General features: G+C 38.5%; 1 protein-coding gene across 1 annotated transcript in view; it reads right to left on the reverse strand.

Annotated features, from left to right (window-relative positions):
- The window catches only part of Smyd3 (SET and MYND domain containing, class 3), a 151,815-nt gene that overhangs the window by 123,142 nt on the left and 4,138 nt on the right, over nucleotides 1-24,535 (reverse strand). Inside the window, exon 4 of the mRNA XM_067138219.2 lies at nucleotides 437-564. Coding sequence (XP_066994320.2) covers nucleotides 437-564 — 128 coding nt within the window. The remainder of the gene's footprint in view (nucleotides 1-436; nucleotides 565-24,535) is intronic.

Raw genomic sequence — 24,535 nt, forward strand, 5'->3', positions numbered from 1 at the left:
AGCTGCACACCCCTAACCACACGGCCAACCCGATACGAGTGGGTTTTAAGGAAGTTATACATATACCACGGAGGCAAGAAACCTTAGGTTTCTGAGAGTCCAATGGAGTGGTGATCAAGAAGAATTAATTACATTTGGATAACATTAATCAATTTTGAAGTTTGTCCAAAATGCCTATTGACTCCTGTGATTGTGGTTTTTAAGATAAAAGTCTCTAGTTCACTGCATGCATAATGCATTAGAATAGTTACAAGCATAATGCATTAGAATAGTTACAAGTTGTTATGAACCAGTTGGCTCATCTGAAATGTAACCCACAATGAAATTAACTCATGGACAGTTAATTATACAATGGATTAATAATTTCTTGCTGTAAACAATTAGACTTAGCACTGTAACTGACATCAGGTAAAACAAGATTGGTACTCTGACTTACCCGCCCATATATTCCCATGAGCTCAGCAGAATTGGGTAAATTGCTCTCTCCAAGAAAATCCATAATAACAGCACACAGAGAAGTGAAATGCTCAATTCTCTTTGAATCCTGCTTCAAGTCAGTATAATCTGAAAAGAAAAGACACTTTGTACAAACAGTGTCAATAACTTCAACCAAAAATGATGAATTACCACAAATAAAATCGAGAGGAAGATTATTTCTGTTGTTATTCTTGTTACATAGGAGAATCAAATATAAACAAAATTTTATTTCTTACTTAAATACAAGGCAATTACAATTTATCTTTCCACATAGTTTCCTACTTTGGAAATACATTTGTCCCAGTGTATGGGCAGCTTTTTGATGCCCTCATCGTAAAAAGAATAGGGTTGTGTCACTAGCCAGTTGCACACGAAGTCTTCCACACTCTCTTCATCCTCAAATTGTTGCTCCCCTAGAGCTTCTTTAAGCGGTCCAAACAAATGGAAATCGCAGGGCGGTAAGTCCAGGCTGTAAGGAGGATGATCAAATCTTGCTGTAAGCCTCTGACAGACCTCCAAACGTCTCAACTTCAGTATTTCAGTCTAAAGGCCAGGGACCCATCTCGAACACACTTTACAAAACTGTAGGTCGTTTGTGATGATTGCTTGACAGCTCCCACAACTGATTCTGACTTATTCTGCAATTTCTGATACTGTCGCCCGTTGTCAATAATGTCTTTAACTGCATGAATGTTTTTGTCTATAATGCTGGTCCGAAGACGGCGATCATGTTGTTGATTTTCCACACATTCTTGAACATTTTATGCGAGGCAAACACACTCATCCTTGATAATGTTTGATCACCGAACTGTGCAGTCGATCTCTGGCAAATTTCCGCCACTGTAACTACTTCACAAGCATTGCACAGTGGAGGGGTGCACCTGTTGCTTTGACATCGTGAGCGTTACAGACAAAATGGCGGGAAATATCTAACAGCACACTCTCCCCACCCCTAATGGTCCCACCTAAGCAGAAGCACGAGGCCAGTCCTACCAACTGTTGATGTTCAGGAACAAAAATCCTGTTTATATTTGATCGATCTACGTAATTGAAACTAGGAGGTCTGAAATTTTTTATAATTAGTAACATGACCTTCTGTATAGAAACTGTCTAATAATCTGCGTTTTCTTCTCTGGTTAACAAGAAAGGAGCTTGTAGTTTCATGTGACTGTTGATATTGTGCTTATAGCTGCAGATCTATAGTTAATGAGTATAAATGTAAATATTTAGGGCTGGAACTTGAAACAAGAGATTATACTAGCAGTTCTGCACAGTGAATGTGAGAAATGCCAAGGAAAAATTATCACCAAGATATCTGCTGTCAGCCTTCTGTTCTTGCTGGTTCTACTGCAGAATAAGACACATGATTACAGAGGAGAATTCTGAGAGATACGAGTACAATTAGCAGCAGAAACCTCTAGATTGTTTATAACCCTGAAAAGAACCAACATATTATTGTTATAGAGAATTTGGGTCATTCAAAAAACTAGACCATCAATTCTTATTTATATTACTGGTAAAAAATGTTTATGCAAATGTTAGAAGGAAATAATTACATGAGTATGTACACATTTCAATGCCAACTCTCAAATATCACCATCCTCCGGCTTAAAATTTCTTTTCCAGGGCAAGATTTTTTTTTTTTTTTTTTTTGCTAGGGGCTTTACGTCGCACCAACACAGATAGGTCTTATGGCGACGATGGGATGGGAAAGGCCTAGGAGTTGGAAGGAAGCGGCTGTGGCCTTAATTACGGTACAGCCCCAGCATTTGCCTGGTGTGAAAATGGGAAACCACGGAAAACCATCTTCAGGGCTGCCGATAGTGGGATTCGAACCTACTATCTCCCAGATGCAAGCTCACAGCCGCGCGCCTCTACGTGCATGGCCAACTCGCCCGGTCCCAAGATATTTTTAAGCTAGTTAGACAGCACCAGGTATGTTGACTTTGAAAAGCAATGCACTTTCAATTTTCCTCCTCGTTCACCAGTCATTCAGTGAACATACACTAATAAATAATAATGTTATTGGCTTTATGTCCTACTAACTACTTTAGAGACGCCAAGGTGCCAGAATTTAGTCCCGCAAAAGTTCTTTTACATGCCAGTAAATCTACCAACATGAGGCTGATGTCTCTGAGCACCTTCAAATACCACCGGACTCAGCCAGGATCGAACCTGACAAGTTGGAGTCTGAAGGCCAGCGCCTCAACCGTCTGAGCCACTCAGCCTGGTGAGCATAAACTAGGATGTTTTGTTTTTATTATGTCCAAGTATGGAATGTACACAAATTTAATCTTAGGATTAAAGATTACAACTGATGAATTTCATTTTGGTTCAGTATTGATACATAACATTACAAAATTCTATTCTTTAAGAGAATTTGGTCCACCTATTCAATGCTTGTCATAATAGTTATATTATCTGTTCATTTCACATTTCTAGGACATGTTTCGTCTCTTATTTGAGCCATCGTCAGCTAAAAACAAAACTGATTGGTCACTTTAAAAGTGATACATTATTTATAAAGATACACATTAAACCATGTATATTAAAAACATACACAATATCATATGAAAATATTTTAAGATGTTGCTTGATGGTTTATAGGTTTGACGATTTTTTGGTACAGTCTTTGGTAAAATGCAAATAAAAGCAATATGAAGATGCCAATGTTTGTTACCAATCATGTATTGTGGTGGATGCTGGTCTAAAATGCTGGAATAATTACACTTATCTAGACGCTAACACTTTTTTGTGGAGCTGTACATTGTTAACTGTTGTCAATATGGAACCTATTGACATAGAGTTAAACTAGGGGAACTCATGAAAGTCTTCTTTAATAAATTGTCAAGATGTCTTTTCTTCCAGCCCCTAATGTCAGATGAGGTTGAAAATGATTAAAGAAATTGAAAAAGAGAAAGCAATATCACACAGCAGTATGGAATTACACACAAGCACAAGTTTTTGTAGTAGTTAAAAATAAATGTGAAAGAAAGATATTAAAATTAGGACTATTAGGCAGTACCATATGGCTGATAAAACAGGTATGAGGGAGTTTTTAAAAAGAAACTATGATCGGTGGAAAACGATAAATAAAAATGTAAACAGACTCTGGGATGGGTTTAAAGCAATTGTTGAGGAAAGTGAAAATAGGTATTGTCCCCTTCAAAAGTGGTAATAATTTATTAAGAAAGAAAATGATTTATTTCATCAGCGTGTTGGGACATTATTTTAATCGACAAGAGGGTGAGATTCTGTATCTCGTGCCAGTGCGAGCTAGTCACTTCGCGAACCGGTTTTTCCCGACCTACAGAGAGAACGAGGGAGCAGGGTGGAATTCCTGTTATGTGGCCTTCAGACACATGTGTGCGTACCACGTGACCCGGCGAGCAGCCTGATCTCAATCGATCAATAAATGGAAAGTCAAGTGACGTAAAACTGGAGCAGCCAATAAAAGTGACAATCTTCAGAGGAATTCAACAAATCCACCAATTAGATGTAAGAGACACACCTATGTCTTACGACAGGAAATTAATGGTAATTCCAGAGGAAAATTTTGTAGAGGGTTTTATACTCCTGAACGCTAAATTTGAGCATTACTCTGGCTGCAGCAACCGAAGAGACTGGACGTCGTTTGCTTCATCGGAAGACTTTACATTGGAGAAAGCATCGAGGATTGTATAAACAGCAATTCAGACACTCGAAAAATTCACTACGATTTATTTAGGGTTGTCCTAAGATAAGTGTCTTCAGCCAAATTATAAAGCATCGAGAGTGAATCCTGGGCTATTTCTAAGACTTTTTGTTAGTTTCAGCTTTCTACAAGAACTTGGAAGAAGAAAGGTCCTGAGTTCGAGTTTACTGCAAGATGGTTATCCAGTTCCGCGAAGAATACTGCAAGTTCCTGTATATCGTCAGCGCCTCCATGAGTCACTAAACATGTAAGGCATCGGACATGGGCGAGACTTCGTTCGATGGGAGGTGATGTGACCACGTGCTAGGTCATCAGCCACAATCCAGTACACACCAGTCACATGAGTATTCTTTAAGAATTCAATTTCTTTCTATCTTTGTAAATATTTGTAAGCGTAGCCTTACTTATTCATTTAGATTTCTATTAGTTTTGCAGTAGTTTGATTTTTCATTCTTCTTTCTTTGGTGAGAGGTAGTTAGAACCTTGGAATGAGTGTGTGCTTGCTCTATTAGTTAGAAATGAGTGTGTGTCATCGAGAGAGACCTTAACTGTCCTAAGAATTTAGAAGACAGGAGAGATAAAAATTAAATGAACTCCGCGTTAATTTTGATTAGTTTTGAAATAATTTGAAAGTTATTTGAAACAAATTAGGACAGTGTTCTAGTGCTTTTCTTCATGTAGAATTTCATTCTACGATTGTACGACATGTTTATGGGTTCGAGTCTATTTAGAGTCATCCGAATAACTTCACACGACAGCTTTGCGAATGAGATTACGCACGGTCAGGAATATAATAATAATAATAATGAATAAAAATAATTAAAGCTAATTACGGGCTAAAATGATTTAATAAGGTCATGAGTTTAATGTTAGTTATTTTGGAAAGTATTATAGTGTGCTCACTTGAGGTAAAGTAAGCCTGGGACATGGCAAATTCTCCGGACGGAGTATCGACGAATTATAAATATATTTCTGCGCTATGAATTTGAGTATGACTTGCAGATGGGCATTATATTTTGAGTAATAATTTATGCACCCATTAGAGTCAATTTTGGGAAGAGATGTGTCACTGGACCTGATTTCTTCGAGCTTCAGTGCAGAATAATTGAGAGCCACGACATTATGATGAATAAAAATAAATGCCGCAACTCATGTACCGTAAGCGCGTATTCTATTATTTTGACCTGTGTTATAATTATTCTACTCGCTAAATTAGGATGATTTCTGTTTAAAATACTCCTTGAACATCGTTGTATAGTTAATTTCTTTGTATAAGTGATAACCTTAATTCTATCACATTCTGAATTGATATCTGGGATGTGTGTGATAGTGTCATCTAGAGAATGATTTCCCTAATTTGCAGTAAATCCTAAAATTAATAATAATGGGTTAGTGTTCGTGTAAATAACGTTATAATAATGCCGTGTACCCCTGTGTGAATGTGTGATGTGAGATTTGATCCTAATCTGTGTTTTTTTGAATATTTCATGTACGATTTTGTGATGGTAATTTTCATTATGTGCGTCAAATTTTTGACCGACTTGTATTATTTCGCGTGTCCGTAATTGGATCAATTTTGAATCTTTAGAAGATTTTATCGTAATTTAAGGTTGATTAGGGCCTAATTTACTAAGTCAAAGTGAATAAGAGAAGGCAACGTCCGTGGACTGATGTCACGAGATTTAATTGTTAGATATTGTACAGTCACTTTCTGCATAAAATTGAGCAAAAGTTAGGATGATATAAGTTCAAGTAGAATTTATTACAAGAAGTTTATTCAATCCAAAAATTATGAAAACGAAGTAATTGTTGAAAGGAAAGTCTAGGGAAGACTTGCTAATCATAAATTAATGAATTAGATAATTTTCAATAATTTAAATAAGGAGGAGAAAATAATCATTTCTTGAAAAATAAGTGAAATCCAGAAGGGAAGATTTTAATTTTAATAATTGGATTATCATCATAGGAGAAGGATATCAGATATTATTTTGTTTTTCAATCAATTTTATAGTAAATTAATGATTTCTATATTTATTATTGCAGAAAAGAACAATCATTGAAAATTTATTTGAGCGAGATCCCTCATGAATGATAGCACGAGGAGAAGATGTTTTTCAAGAATCAAACCCAGATTTTGTGAATTTAATTGTTTTCTTTAAAAGAGTGTTAGTTTAATAAATGTGTAACCCTATTTTAGTCTCCTTTCATTTGTCGCTAGTCCTTCATCTATCCCTGCCTTTAAAAATTTCTGCACAGCCGATAGCGAACGGTCCACCACTGAGACCCTCGCTCTCCGGCGAGCTGAGCCCGGCATAAAGGGGGCAGTATATACCTTTAAAGGTGGTAAGGCAAGGTAAAAATCCAATATATTATAACAGAGAAGTAAAGAGACCAAGAAGGAGGTGTAAGTTGGAAAGAAATAGAGTTAGAAATGGCTGTGGAAGTAAGGAGAAATTGAAGGAACTTGTAAGGAAATTGAATCTAGCAAAGAAGTTAGCTAAGGATAACATGATGGCAAGCATCACTGGCGGTCATACAAATTTTAGTGCAAAATGGAAGAGTATGTATAGGTACTTTAAGGCAGAAACAGGTTTCTAGAAGGATGTTCCAGGAATCATTAATGAACAAGGGGAGTGTGTATACAAGGATCTTCAAAAGGCAGAAGTATTCAGTCAGCAGTATGTAAAGATTGTTGGTTACAAGGATAATGTCCAGATAGAGGAGGTGACTAATGCTAAAGAAGTATTAAAATTTACCTATGAAAACAATAACATTTAAGTAAGCTACAAAAGTTGAAAACTAGAAAACCAGCTGGAATTGATAAGGTTTTGGGGGATATATTAAAGGTTATGGATTGGGATATAGTGCCATATATGAAATACTACTTTGATTATCATTTGCATGAAGGAGCAGTACCAAATGAAAGGAGAGTTGCAATAGCAGCCCCAGTGTACAAGGAAAAAGGTGACAAACAAAGCAGATACTTACAGGCCAGTCACCTTCCGGATTTAAGACTTTCAGGACTGGAAACCAGGCTTTGTTTACCCATTCCGATACCTCCTTACGGTTGAAACTGTTGGTGTGCTTCAGAACTTCAATGGCTTCCCCCTGTAGCCAGGCGTGATAAGACACAGTAGGTAACAGTACTTAGGTGTTGCTGAACTGTATGTCATGGCCTGCTAGCAGCGAGTGTTCAGCGACTAATGATCTATCTGCTTGTCCCAGCTGGCTATGTCTGTTCTGCTCCTTCAATCGTGCGCTTTGTAGTGCCTATGTACACCTGGCCACAGCTGCACAGGATCTTGTAGACACCTGCTGTGGAGAGAGGATGGCGCTTGTCTTTGGCAGACCTTAGTAGTTGCTGGATTTTCTTTGTTGGCCCATATATGGTTTTTACCCCATGGGACCCTAGTAGCCTCCCTATTCTGTTACAGTAGTTGTTTTCCCAATATACGGCAGAAAGGCTTTAGCTGCCGGCCGCTCCTCTTCTGTCTCCCTAGTTGTTGGACGTCTGGGATGGAGTGCTTGCTGGATATCTTTATGGCTGTACCCGTTAATGAGTAGGTCCATATTCAGGTGGCTGAGCTCCTTGTTTAAGTGCTGAGGTTGACAAATTCTCCTAGCATGGTCGGCTAGCGGCTTAATCACTCCATATTTTTGTTGTTGGTGGTGGTTGTACGTCTTCTGAAGACAGTGATCTGTGTGGGTCTGCTTGCGATACACTCCGTGTCCCAAGTTTAAATCGGGAGTCTTCATTACCAGAACATCGAGGAAAGGGAGTTTTCCTTCGTTTTCTACCCCTCTTCAACTAGGATCAATTGTTGCCTCCACAAATATAAATATGTGTTGTCAGCAAGAATATCATGAATTATGGGTTCATATTAAATGCAAGGAAAATTTTACCTTAAGGAAAGATTTTTAAATGTATTTTAAATTTAACATGAAAAAACGGATGGTGTTTTTCTGTTCTTAAGACTCTGATCATTAGTTCTAAGCACCAATTATTTCAAGTGTACTTAGTACATGCTTGTTAAGTTTTAGGAATTTTACATATTTTTGACTATTCTGTATTAGCCTATCTGTTAATGTCTGTTATGTCTACTTTAATTTAAACTATTAACAAGCAGTTGAAGATGTCTCTCATTAGAAGAAACATGTACTGCTCATTTTGATAATGTAATTTAATCCCCTTCTAGTAATACAATTCCTTACGCAGCCAGTCCCTGTTATGAATGGTGTTAAAATATCACTCATAGAGTCGGTTGGTGCATGCATTTCAATGGGCTTGGTAACTTCTGGCTCAGTGAGGGAAGCAACTGGTAACTACCACAATCCTCATTTCCCTAGTATGTCTCTTCAGTGACACCTAGGCTATCTATGACAGCTGTTGGTGAAGCTGTAGAGGATCAGACCAGCCTTTGGGCTGAATACCCAACATACATAATTTAATCGCTAAGTGTGATTAGAATTGTATTGAAAAAGTGGAAATCCTCAAGTCTTTCATTCTAAAGTATCTCACAGTCAATACGGAACAATTATGAAATTTGTAACTTGTAATATGTGGTACGATCCCAGCTGTCAGTGGAGAGATGGTGTGGAATGACATTAGTAGATGTAACTTATCAAGGGAAATGTTTGATAAATTTCCAAGTTCTTTGAAAACATTTAAGGAAAGGCCAGGTAAACAACGATAGGAAATCTGCCACCTGCCACAGCCTTAAAAATGAAGATTATTTATTCATTCATTCATTCATTCCTTCATTCCTTCCTTCATTCCTTCATTTATTTATTTATTTATTTATTTATTTATTTATTTATTTATTTATTTATTTATTTATTTATTTATTTGAAGGTGAGATTTAAGGAACTTACTAGGAAAATGAATATAGGAATAAGTTGGCTATGCGTAACATTATAGCAATAATATACCAACAAATGGCAAATAAGTTAATATGGGAAGGGCATCTGGTTCAGAAAGTGATGGAACTAACTAGAGGGAAGATTATTTTGGATGTGGTGCTGATAAAACCAGATGAGCTCTATAGATGGTATTAGTGATCACAAAGCTGTTCTTGTCGTAGTTAAAAATAGATGTGAAAGAAAGGAAGGTATTAAAATTAGGACTATTAGGCAGTACCATATGGCTGATAAAACAGGCATGGGGGAGTTTTTAAAAAGTAACTATGATCGCTGGAAAATGGTAAATAAAAATGTAAACAGACTCTGGAATGGGTTTAAAGCAATTGTTGAGGAATGTGAAAATAGGTTTGTACCTTTAAATTTCGTAAGGAATGGTAAAGAGAAGTAAAGAGACTAAGAAGGAAATGCAGGTTGGAACGAAATAGAGTTAGAAATGGTTATGGATGTAAGGAGAAATTGAAGGAACTTACTAGGAAATTGAATTTAGCCAAGAAGTCAGCTAAGGATATGATGGCAAGCATAATTGGTGGTCATACAAATTTTAGTGAAAAATGGAAGAAGGACATTTCAGAAATCATTAATGAACAAGGGGAGTGTGTATGCGAGGATCTTCAAAAGCCAGAAGTATTCAGTCAGCAGTATATAAAAACTGTTGGTTACAAGGATAATGTCCAGATAAGGGATGTGAGTAATACTAAAGAAGTATTAAAATTTACCTATGATAACAATGACATTTACAATAAGATACAGCAGTTGAAAACTAGAAAAGCAGCTGGAATTTATAAGATTTACAGGGATATACTAAAGGCAATGGGTTGGGATATAGTACCATATCTGAAGTACTTATTTGATTATTGTTTGGTTGAAGGAGCTATACCAAATGAATGGAGAGTTGCTATAGTAGCCTGTGTATAAAGGAAAGGGTGATAGACATAAAGCTGAAAATTACAGGCCAGTCAGTTTGACATGCATTGCATGTAAGCTTTGGGAAAGCATGCTTTCTGATTATATTAGATGTGATTGCAAAATTAATAACTGGTTTGACAAAAGGCAGTTTGGGTTTAGGAAAGGTTATTCCACTGAAGCTCAGCTTGTAGGATTTTAGCAAGATATAGCAGATATCCTGGATTCAGGAGGCCAAATGGACTGTATTGCAATTGACCTATCTAAGGCATTTGATAGGGTAGATCATGGAAGACTACTGGCAAAAATGAGTGCTATTGGACTAGAAAAAAGAGTGTCTGAATGGGTGGCTATATTTCTAGAAAACAGAACTCAGAGAATTAGAGTAGGCGAAGCTTTATCTGACCCTGTAATAATGAAAAGGGGAATTCCTCAAGGCAGTATTATGGACCTTTATGTTTACTTATGTATATCAATGATATGTGTAAAGAAGTGGAATCAGAGATACGGCTGTTTGCAGATGATGTTATTTTGTGCAGAGTAATAAATAAGTTACAAGATTTTGAACGGATGCAGGATGACCTCGATAGTGTTGCGAGATGGATGGTGGGCAATGGTATGATGATAAACGGGGTTAAAAGTCAGGTTGTGAGTTTCACAAATAGGAAAAGTCCTCTCAGTCTTAATTTGTTGATAGGGTGAAAGTTCCTTTTGGGGATCATTGTAAGTACCTAGGTGTTAATATAAGAAAAGACCTTCATTGGGGTAATCATATAAATATGACTGTTAATAAAGGATACAGATCTCTGCACATGGTTATGAGGGTATTTAGGGGTTGTAGTAAGGATGTAAAGCAGACAGCGTATAAGTCTTTGGTAAGACCCCAACTAGAGTATGGTTCCAGTGTATGGGACCCTCACCAGAATTACTTGATTCAAGAACTTGAAAAAATCCAAAGAAAAGCAGCTCGATTTGTTCTGGGTGATTTCCAACAAAAGAGTAGCGTTACAAAAATGTTGCAAAGTTTTGGCTGGGAAGACTTGGGAGAAAGGAGACGAGCTGCTCAATTAAGTGGTATGTTACATGTTATAAATCTCATTTTTGGTCCGTATTGAAAATTTATAGTTCAAAAACAATAAAGGTGATCTTTAATCCACCTATTCAGTACATTAATTTCCACTTATAGTGGTTACATAAACATACTATCAGTTAAATGGGACATGTTTTGCCCTCAATTCAGGGCATCTTCTGCCTAAAAACAATCTTCAAGAGTACACCTTATATTAATATCGAAGCTAAAAGTTTAGCCAGTTACTAAAATTCAGTATATAAAAATGTGAGAAATGATACATTATACAAACATGTTGATGGAAACACTGTCAATGATTAAACCATAAAAATATTTTGTCAGAGACTAAAACATATTCTGTTACAAAATTTCTAATTAAAACGGTTCATTACAATTTTTTTTATTGGAAAAACAGTGTGAAAATGATATAATGCCAACAACATGAGGGCGTGAAAAACAACCACTAAAATGAATGTCATAAAAACAACATCTTCAAGGCCGCTGATGAAATCGTGAGTATAATGTGAAACTGAAGCATCAGTTGAATATTGCAGAAGGGGCATTTAGCACAGGTAGGCAATAAAATTGACTGAGACCATGTCAGGAAGTATCAGTAGATATTGGAAAGTGTTCTCTGTAAGAGAAGGTAAGGAAAGATTTAGAAGTTGAACGCAAGGCGAGAATTCTGTTTACGATGTTAGGAACAGATGAGGACTTACATGTTTGTTGAAAGCTGTTATTTGCTATCTACTGTTGCGTTGGTAGCTGCCCTTCTGTTGGCTCTGATATATAGCTTCAATATTAATATAAGGTGTACTCTTGAAGATTATTTTTAGGCTGAAGATGCCCTGAATTGCGGGCGAAACATGTCCCATTTAACTGATAGTATGTTTATGTAACCACTAAAAGTGGAAATTAATGTATTGAATAGGTGGATTAAAGATCGCCTTTATTGTTTTTGAACTAAGTGGTATGTTCCGAACTGTCAGTGGAGAGATGGCGTGGAAGGACATCAGTAGACGAATAAGTTTGAGTGGTGTTTTTAAAAGTAGGAAAGATCACAATATGAAGATAAAGTTGGAATTCAAGAGGACAAATTGGGGCAAATATTCGTTTATAGGAAGGGGAGTTAGGAATTGGAATAACTTACCAAAGGAAATGTTCAGTAATTTTCCAATTTCCTTGTGATCATTTAAGAAAAGGCTAGGAAAACAACAGATAGGGAATCTGCCACCTGGGTGACTGCCCTAAATGCAGATCAGTAGTGATCGATTGATTTGGGGAAAATGGAAGTATATATTGTATATATAGGTATTTTGAGGCACTAACAAGTTCGAGGAAGGACTTTCCAGCGATCATTAATGAAAAAGGGGAGTGCATATGCTAGGACTTGAAGAAGGCAAAACTGTTCAGTCAGTAATATGTAAAGATAGTTGAATGTGAAGACAAGATTCAGTTAGAGGAGGTGATTAATACTGACAAAGTACTGAAATTTATCTGTGATAATAAAGTCATTTAATAAAAGATACAAAATTTGAAAAATAGAAAAACAGCAGTGATTAATAAGATTTCTGGGGATATACTAAAGGCTCTGTCAAACAGGAAGCTGACTTCTCTACGCAGACAAAATGACCACAGACCATCACGGACTGGAGTAGTCAAATAGAATGCGGACAAGTCAGGGCGAACCAGTGTGAAAGCAGTCGCAATCAAGTGCGTACCGACTCAATTTTTTTCATTCTTGAACTGGTGTTATCATTTTGCTTTTTTAATCAAATCTCCAGCACCCCCTGTGGGTGGGGGACGCAGATGAATAATACATCCACGGCATCCCCTGTCTGTTGTAAGAGGCGACTAAAAGAGGAAACCAAGGGATGATGACATTAGAACCATGAGAATACTTGCGATCTTTGTAATCGACGTGCCGTGTGTCGTACAGGTGTTCATGACCATGCACCAGATCAATTAATTTCTGCGTATCTTCAGGAGACATTGTTCGTGTTGGCCGCATGAACTCCGTGAAAATTTACAACTGGCCGCCAGTCCGCTGCGAACTAGTCTGGTCCGCTGCAGTAGGCCGCCTTCTGTTTGACCAGGATGATGTAATATCACAGTGTACAGAGTCCACACAGACGAAAGCGGCCAGTCCGCGCACAGAGTCCGCTTCCTGTTTGACAGAGCCTTAATGGCAATGGGTTGGGGCATAGTGCTGTATCAAATACAGTTTTTTTCTTTTTTTCTGCTAGTGGTTTACTGTCGCACTAACACATCAAATGTTTTTGGCAACAGAATGAAGGAAAATTGATAGGATTGGGAAGGTAGCGGCCAAGGCCTTCATAAAAGTATAGCCCCAGTATCTGCCTAGTGTGAAAATGGCAAACCATGGAAAACCATTTTCAGGGCTGTTGACGGTGGGATTCTAACCCACCATCTCCCAACTTCAAGCTCACGGTTGTGCAACCCTAACTACATGGCCAACTCGCTCAGTATATGAAATACTTATTTCACCCAACTGCAAGCTTAATCTAAAATATCTGCTATATCTTCCTCGAATCCTGCAAGTTATCTCGCTGGAATAATTTTTCCAAAATCCAAACTACCTCCTATGAAACCAGTTAGTAAGTTCACAAATGTGCCTAATATAATCAGAATTAATGCTTTTCCACAGCTTACAAGTAACTCATGTCAAGCTGATTGGCGGCCATGTAATGATCTGCCTTATATTTATCAGCCTTCGTTTGTACACTGGGGCTACAGTAGCAACTCTCCATTCATTTGGTATAGCTCTTTCATGGAAACAGTAATAAAATATTTATTTCATAAACTGAGCGAGTTGGGCATGTAGTTAGGATTGCACAACCGTGAGCTTGCAGTTGGATTAATGGACATGTACCAACAGAAAAATCTAGTGAAGACCTAAAAGATGAGTTCTATGATGCCCTTGAAAAAGGTTATGATAAATGCCCAAGGAATTATATCAAGATCATACTGGGTGATTTTAACGCACAACTTGGAAGAGAAGCCATCCAGCCCATAATTGGAGCCCATAGTAAGCATGAATCTACTAATGACAATGGAATAAGACTAGTCTGTTTCGCAGCCTCCCGGAATATGGTAGTGGGGCCCACCAGATGTCCTCATAAAGAGATACATTAGGGCACATGGAAGTCACCTGATGGCGTAACTATCAATCAAACTTGAGGATGTACGAACTCTCCATGGGCCTAATGTGGATTCAGATCATTTTTTCAGTGATGGCTAAGATAAGAGCGAGGATATCAAATGCCCAAAAAGAAAGTTAAATTAGGAGAGAAAGGTACAATATTGCAGCCTTGAAATTGATAGAAACTTGTGAATTGTACTGCCAGAAAGTCTCTCAGGCCCAAGAACAAGAAACAATAAAAGACAGTAAGAACATAGAGCAGAGATGGTTAACTATAAAAACAGCTATAGACAAATCAGCTAAGGATGTACTAGGGATGGAAAGACAATTTAAAAGACCTACATGGTTTGATGAAGAGTGTAGGAGGGTTACTGAAGAGAAGAACATCACATACCAAAAGGCATTACAGACAAACTGTACAAGAAGTTTGCTGGAGGATTACAATCCTGTAACTTATTTACTAGGCCTACAATATAACATCTGATTATTATTATTATTATTATTATTATTATTATTATTATTATTATTATTATTATTATTATTATTGTTGTTGTCGTTGTCGTTGTTGTAAAAAGTCACACTTATAAATGTACTGAATAGGTGAACTTTACTTTTACAATTTCTTTATACGATTACACACCTTCTTAAACATTACAGGATCAGATAAGAGTTCTTTTTTCCAGAAATGTGGAGGAGCAACATTAGAGCAGTCCTTGTTTGATCTTATTACTCTCATTTGGGAAAAGGAGAAGATACCAGACAAGTGGAATGAAGGAATAATATGTCCCATACATTAAAAAGGCGACTGAATGGAGTGCAGAAACTACCGTGGAATCACCCTTTTGAATCTGGGGTACAAGGTGCTATCTAACATCATTTTCGACTGGTTACTCTCATGGGTGGATAGAGAGATTGGAGCGTATCAAAGTGGATTCCGATGAGGAAAGTCAACGATAGATCAGATATTCAACTTGCGCCAAATCTTGGAAAAGACTGTCGGATACAGAATTGGAACCGATCACCTCTTCATTGACTTCAAGGCTGCATATGATAGCATCAATAGAGACCATCTGTACTGTGCTCTACAGGAGATGGAGATACAGGGAAAACTGTTGAGAATGGTAAAAATCATGATGTCTGATCTAAGAAGCTGCATTCGAGTTACAGGAAATTGTTCAGAGCCTCTGGAAATAAAAAATGGGCTATGTCAAGGAGATGCCTTGGCATGCTTATTATTATTCACAGCACTTGAGAAGGTGATCAGGGATGCAGACCTACAGACCAGAGGCACCATCTTCTACAAGTCTGTGCAGATCTTGGCATATGCAGATGACTCAGACATTGTAGCATGAACAATACCAGCACTGAAAGAAGCCTTCAAAGCCTTAAACCAACCAAGCAGGAAGATGGGCCTAATGATAAATGAAGACAAAACAAAATATATGCCCTGTGAAAAATCCTATCAACCTAATATGCCGATGACTTTCACTGTGGATGGATATACATTTGAAAGAGTAGATAGTTTCAAAAGATTTCCGTCCATTCTTGACTGTCAAAGGCCTTGGATGGAGCAAGCTCCGAGTTAAGTATCTTGGTTCCAGAGTAACTTGCTTTAATGATGTCTCAACTGAAATTAAGATCAGGCTGATCTCAGCAAATAAGGCATACTTTGCTTTGAGGAACTTATTCTGTTCAAGACTCCTCAGTTGTAAAACAAAACTTACTATTTATAAAACCCTTGTTAGACCAGTCCTCACTCACGCCTCACAAACATGGCCCCTGATGGTTAAGTGGTCCTGTGTATGATAAAGGACGATGGAGAACAAGGTACCATGCAGAACTGTACACTATATACACCGATGCTCCAGTAACAAAAATCATACAATCAGGAAGGATAAGATGGGCAGGTCATGTGGCAAGAAGAGACGAGTCTGAGGTGTCAAAGAAGATTCTCTTTGGAAACCCAGGAGGACAAAGAGGACAAGGTAGACATTGAACAAGATGGCTGGACAGAGTGGAAGATGATCTACGGAAGCTGGAATGCAGAAAATGGAGGAGGGCAGGATGTGACCATGATGGATGGAAGAAGCTCGTTGGAAAGGCCAAGGTTCACCCTGGACTGTAGCGCCACAGAAGAAGAAGAGGAAGAGTAGCCACCCATACAAGCACTCTTGTGTAATCCAACTGCCCTCATTTTTGTCAACTGTCTCCCCATGACTTACCCTATCAAAAACCTTGAATATGTCAATAGCAATACAGACCATTTGATCTAGTTAATGTAAAATATCTGTTCTATATTGTTGGAATCCTGCAATTTAAGACTCACTGGAGTAACCTTTCTGAAACCTGAACTATATTCTATTCAATAGATTAATAACTCAGCAAACACATCTTAATATAATCAGAAAGAAAGCTTTCCTGGAGAATATATACAGCAAATATCAAGCTGATTGGCTTGTAATTATCTGCTTTATGTTTATCACCCTCTCTTTTGCACACTGCGGCTACTATGGCAACTCTCCCTTCATTTGGTATAGCTCCTTTATATCATAAGTTATGAATTTCATTATGGCCCGTATTGACAACTGATCACTATCAAAGGGTACACAAGAGTCTGCCTATTCACTACCATTAGCTGGTATAGTGTCCTATATAAATGGGACTAGTTTTGACCCCATATACACGGGGTCATCTTTAGCCACGATCCAACTGGAAAAATCATATGCTCATATACAACCAATAATAAAGTATGACTCTCTGGTATGTCTCTATGGATTGTAAAGAGAGCCATACCAGATTGTTTACTTTATTATTGGCTGTATATGAGCATAGTTTTTTTTTTTTTTCCCCCCAATTGGATCGTGGCTGAAGATGACCCAGTGTATATGGGGTCAAAACTGGTCCCAATTATATAGGACACTATACAAGCTGATGGTATTGAATAGGTGGACCCTTCTCTACCCTTTGATAGTGATAGGGATCCTTTATGCAAACAGTAATCAAATAAAAATATCAGATACAGCACAATATCCCAACACATTTCCTTTAACCTTTTCCCAGAAATCTTACCAATCCCAAATGCTTTTCTAGCTTTCAATATTTGTACCTTTTTGTATATGCCTTTATTATCATAGGTAAATTTCAGAACTTCACCAAAAGGCCGATGACCTAGATGTTAGGCCCTTTAAACAACAAGCAAGAATAACTTCACCAATATTATGCAACTTCTCTACCCTGACATTATTCTTATATCAAACTATCTTTACATACTGCTGACTTACTTCTGTCTTCAGTATGTCCTCACATATAACTCCCCTTGTTCATTAATGATCCCTGGAATGTCGTTCCTGGAACCTGTATCCGCTTTTTAAGTACCTATACACACCCTGACTTTTTTCCTAAATTCAATTTTCTATTAAGTTCCTTCAAACTTGCCTTCTTCAACAACCATTTCTAACGCCATTTGTTTCTAACCTGCACCTCCTCCTTAAACTCTTTATTTCTCTGTTATAATATAGTGGGTCCATACCTTTTCATATCACTTTTATAGGTACATACCTGTTTTCACTCCCTTCAACAACAACTGCTATAAACCAATCTCATCCAGTGTTTATATTTTAATTTGCCATTAACCACGGATCATAATTATGGTTTTAAAAAGTCCCCCATAAACAACCATATGGTACTGCCTAACAGTCCTATTTTTCAACCTTCCTTTCTATCACATTTATTTTTAAGTACAACATAAAACTGCTTCATGATCTCCTATACCACTATCACTTCAGTTTCTCTAAAGAGCTCATCTGATTTCGTCAATACCACATCTTATTTTTTATTTTTTGCTAGGGGCTTTATGTCGCACCGACACAGATAGGTCTTACGGTGACAACGGGATAGGAAAGGCCCAGGAGTTAGAAGGAAGCGGCCGTGGCCTTAATTAAGGTACAGCCCCAGCATTTGCCTGGCGTGAAAATGGGGAAACCACGGAAAACCATCTTCAGGGCTGCCGACAGTGGGATACGAACATTACCATATCTAAAATATAATTCCCTCTAGTTGGTTCCATCACTGATGCAGATGTCCTCCTCAGATTGACAAATTTACCATTTGTTGGTCATGTTTTCTGTCATTTGCATTACCTTCCCAGTAAACATTTGGTAAAGTGAGAGTGTCCGCAACAATAACATTTCATTCTGCGTTGTTCTCCACATAACTGATTATCTTAACCAAATAATTCTGCATCAGCGTCAGCCCTACCCTTTCCATGTCTATACACCCCAAAAACATCAAGTTGCCTATTATCTTTAGACATGAGCCTTACACCTAAAACTTCACATCTTTTATCCTTAACTTTTTCATAGCTCACAAATTCTTATTTCACCAGTATAAAAACTCCCCCTCCTACAGTTCCTATCCTGTTTCAACAATAAACACTAGTTCTGTGAGAAAATTTCAGCATCCATGATATCATTTCTCAGCCATGATTCAACTCCTATTACAATATCTGGTAAATATACAGGGTGGTCAGAAAAAACATGAACCGAGTATAAGAGCATTAGACCGTTGGTCATACTGATAAGTAATTTGAAAAAATTACATCGATATCATGAAAAGGTTATCACACGATAGGGTGGCATGGAGGGCTGTATAAAACCAGTGTATGGACTGATGACTCAAACAACAACAACAACAACAACAACGTTGATATCGTGCGCCACTGTCATTTTATCTGCTGCTGAAATTAGCCAATCAGATCGCTTCGCAGGTAAATTTTAATGGGCTTTACGAGGTGGTGTTGCTAAATCTGTACATGACTTGGTCAGCTTGAGAGCCATGCCAAGAAATACGCATCAAACACTAACACACCATGGGTTTCAGCCAATGCCACCGTAGCATGCTTGCTATGATTCAAGTCCCTACCCTGGAGAAGTTTATTTCTTCTATTGGTGCTCTCAAGCCATTCATCAGTCATGGGCAGATTTAGCCTCGCAAAGCCCATCTGAAGTTGCCCGCGAAGCGATCTGATTGGCGAACTTCAGAAGCTGATCAAATGAAATTGGCCCGGAGATATCTAATTATTTATCTGTAGGACCAACCCTCTAATGCTCATATATCCAGTTCACGTTGTTTCTGACCACCTTGTATATCTATTAATCTGTTCAATTCTATTCCTTTCTTCACAGTACTTCTGCTGTTTTTAACACTAACAACTTGATGTCATCCTTACTTGACTTCCAGCTCCTTGTACTCTTATCACCGCTCCTGAGTCCACCCCATTTCTCTGAATGTACCTCCCTATTAACTATTCTCAACAAAACCCCTAACTTATGCATACCACTGTGGTACAAATGAATGCTATCTGAGCACAGATCCCTATCTCCTACTCAACCATTAGGATCTACAAATCTCACTCTGACATACCACCTCCTTAGTCTCATTTAAATCCCCAATCACCCTCCAGTCAGTATCTCTCCTACACAGTACCTCACTGATAATAATCTCTGCTCCCTCAAACTTCTCCCATGCTCTCATTACCGAATTCCATACATCCCGAACTATGTTAGTACCTATTCCTGTTTGCCTTATGTTGTTGGTACCAACGTGGAAAATCACGATATTATCCTTACTCTCCTCCTTCCATCCTACTTTTCTCAACATCTGCCTTAAACTAACTCCTGGATAACACTCTATCCTGGTTTCCTTTCCTCCAAACACTTTCCCTACATGCATAACGGTAGAGTCGCTCATGACCAGAACCTTAACCCCACACACCTCACTAGATTCCTTCCTCTCCTGGTCTCCCTTAACTTACCTGACAGCTGCAAAACCTACTTCCTCCTCTTCCTCCCACAACCCTTTTCCACTTTCTTCTTATTGTCCTCTACTTTACATTCTGTCTATCCAATAATTACCTTTCCTTACCCTTCCTTTGTACAACTTCCCTGTTCCCCATTTTTCTTCTCCTGTTCTATCTGCAGTGACTCACACATATTCCTCACTGGTACCTTCCTTCCCGTCCCCTTGCCTACCTAAGATACTTTAAGCATTAATTGAGAGAGACTTATTACCTTCATTCCTGTCTTCCATTAAAAGCATAATTACCTCAATCAAACTCACTATCTCTTCCTTCATCCTTCTACTTAATGCCCACTAACATGCACAGTTCCTATACTTGCCTCCCTCATATTTCTTTTATCTTCTTTACACAAATACAAAATAATATGAACATATCAACAGAAATAAAACACTAATAAAAGAAACTACACAATGATTTCATGACAAAGTAAACACGATACGAAATGATAAAATAACCATCCACCACAATTCCACTTAGGGGTATCCTTAATTCATCATCATCATCATTTCTTCGCTCCAGCAAGCCGGGTGCGGTTGTGTACGAGCCTCTTCCAGTTTGTTCTATCCATCCACAGATGCTGCTCATATATGAGACACCAGTTCACATCTCTAATTTCAAGGTCCTTCATTATCGGTTTTTCCCAAACATCACAAGGTTTTCCTCTTGGTGTCTCTTCCCAGGAACAATGTGGTCAAAGTATGTTCGAGGAGTCTTGTGAGGGTTCATTCTTTTCATGTGACCCTACCATTGCAATCTCTTCACTTCTAGAGTCTCCAGCAAGCTTCTTTCCAATCCAAGCTGTTGTCGGATATCCACATTCCTTATTTTATCCATTTTTGTTTTTTGTAGACAAGAATGGAGGAACTTAATTTCTGTTGCCAGACGACTCTTTGTTGGTCCAGTAAGTGCTGCTGCTTCCAGACCCTATGTCAATATAGGTACTAGATATATTTTGTACAAGCTCATCTTGGAAACTAACGAAAATGTTTCATCCCAAAGTATTTGAGGTACAGCGTGATAGTATTTGGAAGCTTTCTGTATTATTCTGTTATTAATCTCTTGATGTATGGTATTGTCTGATGACAGAACACTACCTAAATACTGGAAGTTGTCTACAATATCCATCTCCTCATCTCCAATTCTTAGATGAACAGTTGGGGAGTTTCTACTCATCACCAAGCCAACTGTCTTCATTTTGCTGATTTTGAGACCTAAGGGTACGTTTATGCTGCAGCCTGGCTGCTGGCACATCGCTAAGCCTCGCTGCTCGATATTAGGCGATGATGAAACAAACCAATGAATCTCAATCAGTGCTTTTACCCTGGAGCCCGGCTTATAGCTGTGCTGCTGGCTGCTGTCCTTGCCACATCCATGGTCTCAAACACGTTTGATTTTCGAGCCTGGCCCATCGCTGACAATCCTGTAACTTGGACTGTGATTGGTTCTTTCAAGGTCACCCGCTCTCCCACTCTTCTTCTCTTTGCACTCTATACACACGTTCAGTGATCACTTGCTCACTTGCTATCTGAACCTGTCTTCGAAAGCAATGCGATTTGGAGCCAGCGGCATGCGGATCATCACACGAGTTTCATATGTGATAAAAGGAGTGACGAGATGACGAGCGGCCAGTAGACCTTTTCCTACGTTTTATGAGAGAGAGTGGCTTGTTTTATCGTGTTTAAAAGTAAAGTAACTATTTGTGTTTTAATTGGTTTATTGTTAACTACTATTTTACCCTACCGGGCGAGTTGGCCGTGCGATTAGGGGCGTGCAGCTGTGAGCTTGCATCCTGGAGACAGTGGGTTCGAACCCCACTGTCGGCGGCCCTTAAGATGGTTTTCCGTGGTTTCCCATTTTCACACCAGAAAAATGCTGGGGTTGTACCTTAATTAAGACCACGACTGCTTCCTTCCTATTCAGAGGCCTCTTCTATCCCATCGTCGCCATAAGACCTATCTGTGTCGGCGCGGCGTAAAACAAATAGAAAAAAAACTATGTATTTACCTTTGTGTATTTTTAATTGGAATTAAATATATTATTTTACTTAAATGTCAGTGCATTGCGAATTAGATCCACTGCTTATTTTAAATTCATAATAATTTTCCTTATCATTAACATTTTTCTAATCTACCGAGTTCGATAGCTGCAGTCGCGTAAGTGCGGCCAGTATCCAGTAATCAGGAGATAGTGGGTTCGAGCCCCACTGTTGGCAGCCCTGAAGATGGTTTTTCGTGGTTTCCCATTTTCACACCAAGGAAAATGCCGGGGCTGTACCGTAATTAAGGCCACGGCCGCTTCCTTCCAATTCCTAGGCCTTTCCTCTCCCATTGTCGCCGTAAGACGTATCTATGTTGGTGCGACGTGAAGCAAATAGCATTTTCCTAATCCTAGTCAGTGGGTTAATTATAACTTTTAATCCATTTCGTCTCATCTTGTACCATCAGGGGCCGATGACCTACATGTTAGCTCACTTTAAACAACAAGCATCATCATCATCATCATCAAACTATGGAATGACATGGCAAAAGAATGCGGAACGATTACATCAACTTTGTTCTTTTAATCTTGCCAATTTGGGGACCTCTATTTTTACAAGCAGGTGATTTATATTACCTCGTTTTTCATGGAAAGTTCGACAGTTATTTTTTCAAACTGTAAACACATTTTGTTAAGGAGACCTAACTAAAGTCAAAATGACATATTCCATAACCCCATATTTTACATTATTTAAAAGTACACTATTAAATTACGAAATGAAGCATTTGTAGCTTCATTCTTCAATTAACTCCCGCAGTAGAAATGCACTGAAAAATCCAGGTGAAGCATTTTACACTTTTTATTTCACATTCAGTACACCAAATTATTGTAAGATACACTCGCCAACAGAAGTGCGACTCACTCGTTAAAAAAATCTCTGAATTTATTCCGCACTTCAGAAGCTTCAACTGGAGCTGTGTTGTTTCTCCTCGACGGGCTAGCTCTTGGAAGTACGTCTTCGTAGTCTAAAAGGTGTGTTTTTTTTTTTTTTTTGCTTTACGTCGCACCGACACAGATATGGCTTACGGCGACGGTGGGATAGAAAAGGCCTAGAAATTAGAAGGAAGCGGCCGTGGCCTTAATTAAGGTACAGCCCCGGCATTTGCCTGGTGTGAAATGGGAAACCACGGAAAACCATCTTCAGGGCTGCCGACAGTGGGGCTCGAACCCACTATCTCTCGATTACTGGATGCTGGCCGCACTTAAGCGACTGCAGCTATCGAGCTCAATAGTCTAAGTGTTCATGCCCTCTATATCTATAATCAAATTATGCAAAATACAAATAGCCTTAACTATCAGTTCCTCTGTTTTGAATTTTCGACTACAGCTGAGAGCTGCCAGCAGCGAGCGCGCGGGGCTGCTGCAGGGTAAAAGCTCCATGGCGAGCAGCCAGGCTATAGCCAGCAGCAAAGTGCTAGGGCGAGCATCCATGAGCCAGCAGCGAAGCTGCAGCATAAACGTACCCTAAGGTTGTAAAAGCTTCATGCCAGAGATCTAGTCTAGTTTGTACTTCTGCTTCTGTCTCACCCCATACCATTACATCATCAGCAAAAACCAGGGCATTAGTCGCTGGATCCATTCTCTTAACTGCTTTTAAAACTTCATCCATTATGATTATGAAGAGAAGTGGTGAAAGACAACTTTCTTGCTGGACTCCACTCTTTGTTTCAAACCAACCTGACCTTCCAGCCTGGACCTGGACACAACACTTCGTTTCATCATATAATCATTATACTCGTGCTGATGTCATCGGGCACTTTCTTATGTCTCAAACTTTCCCATATATGCCTGCGTGGTACATGGTCATATGCTTTCTCGATGTCCAGAAAAACAGTTATAAGTGTTTTACCTTTCTCCCAATACTTCTCATAGAGCACTCTGGTGGCAAAAATGAGGTCTATAGTTGATTTATGAGGTCTAAATCCATGTTGTTCCTACTCAAGTGTAAGTATAACATATTTTCTAGTCCTGCTCTCAAGGATGGATTTGTAGATTTTGAGGCCACATGACAGCAGAGTTATACCTCTGTAGATGGTACATTTCTATCACCTTTTTTCAACAATGGGATGATGACTCCTTGCTTCCAGTCATTGGGTATTACATTCTCTTTCCAGATTCTATTTAGTACCCTGTACATCCACTGTTGTCCTACCTCTCCTAGTGCTTTGATCATCTCAACACTTAATTCATCTGATCCAGTAATATGAATAACAGTCTAATTGAAATTATAGAAATGTAACACCAAATACATAATCAGATTTTTTAAAAATATTACATGCAAACAGAAATGAAAATTGCTGCATATTCTCCTAAGATGGTAATATATTAAGTAAAGGGAAAGATCATGAGTGCCACGAGGGCTAGAGAACAAATAAATGTGATGGTGCTGAAAAAAGTTGGTTTCCAAGGTAGAGA

The sequence above is a fragment of the Anabrus simplex genome, chromosome 1 (assembly GCF_040414725.1).
Source record: "Anabrus simplex isolate iqAnaSimp1 chromosome 1, ASM4041472v1, whole genome shotgun sequence".
In the NCBI taxonomy this organism is placed as follows: Eukaryota; Metazoa; Arthropoda; class Insecta; order Orthoptera; family Tettigoniidae; genus Anabrus; species Anabrus simplex.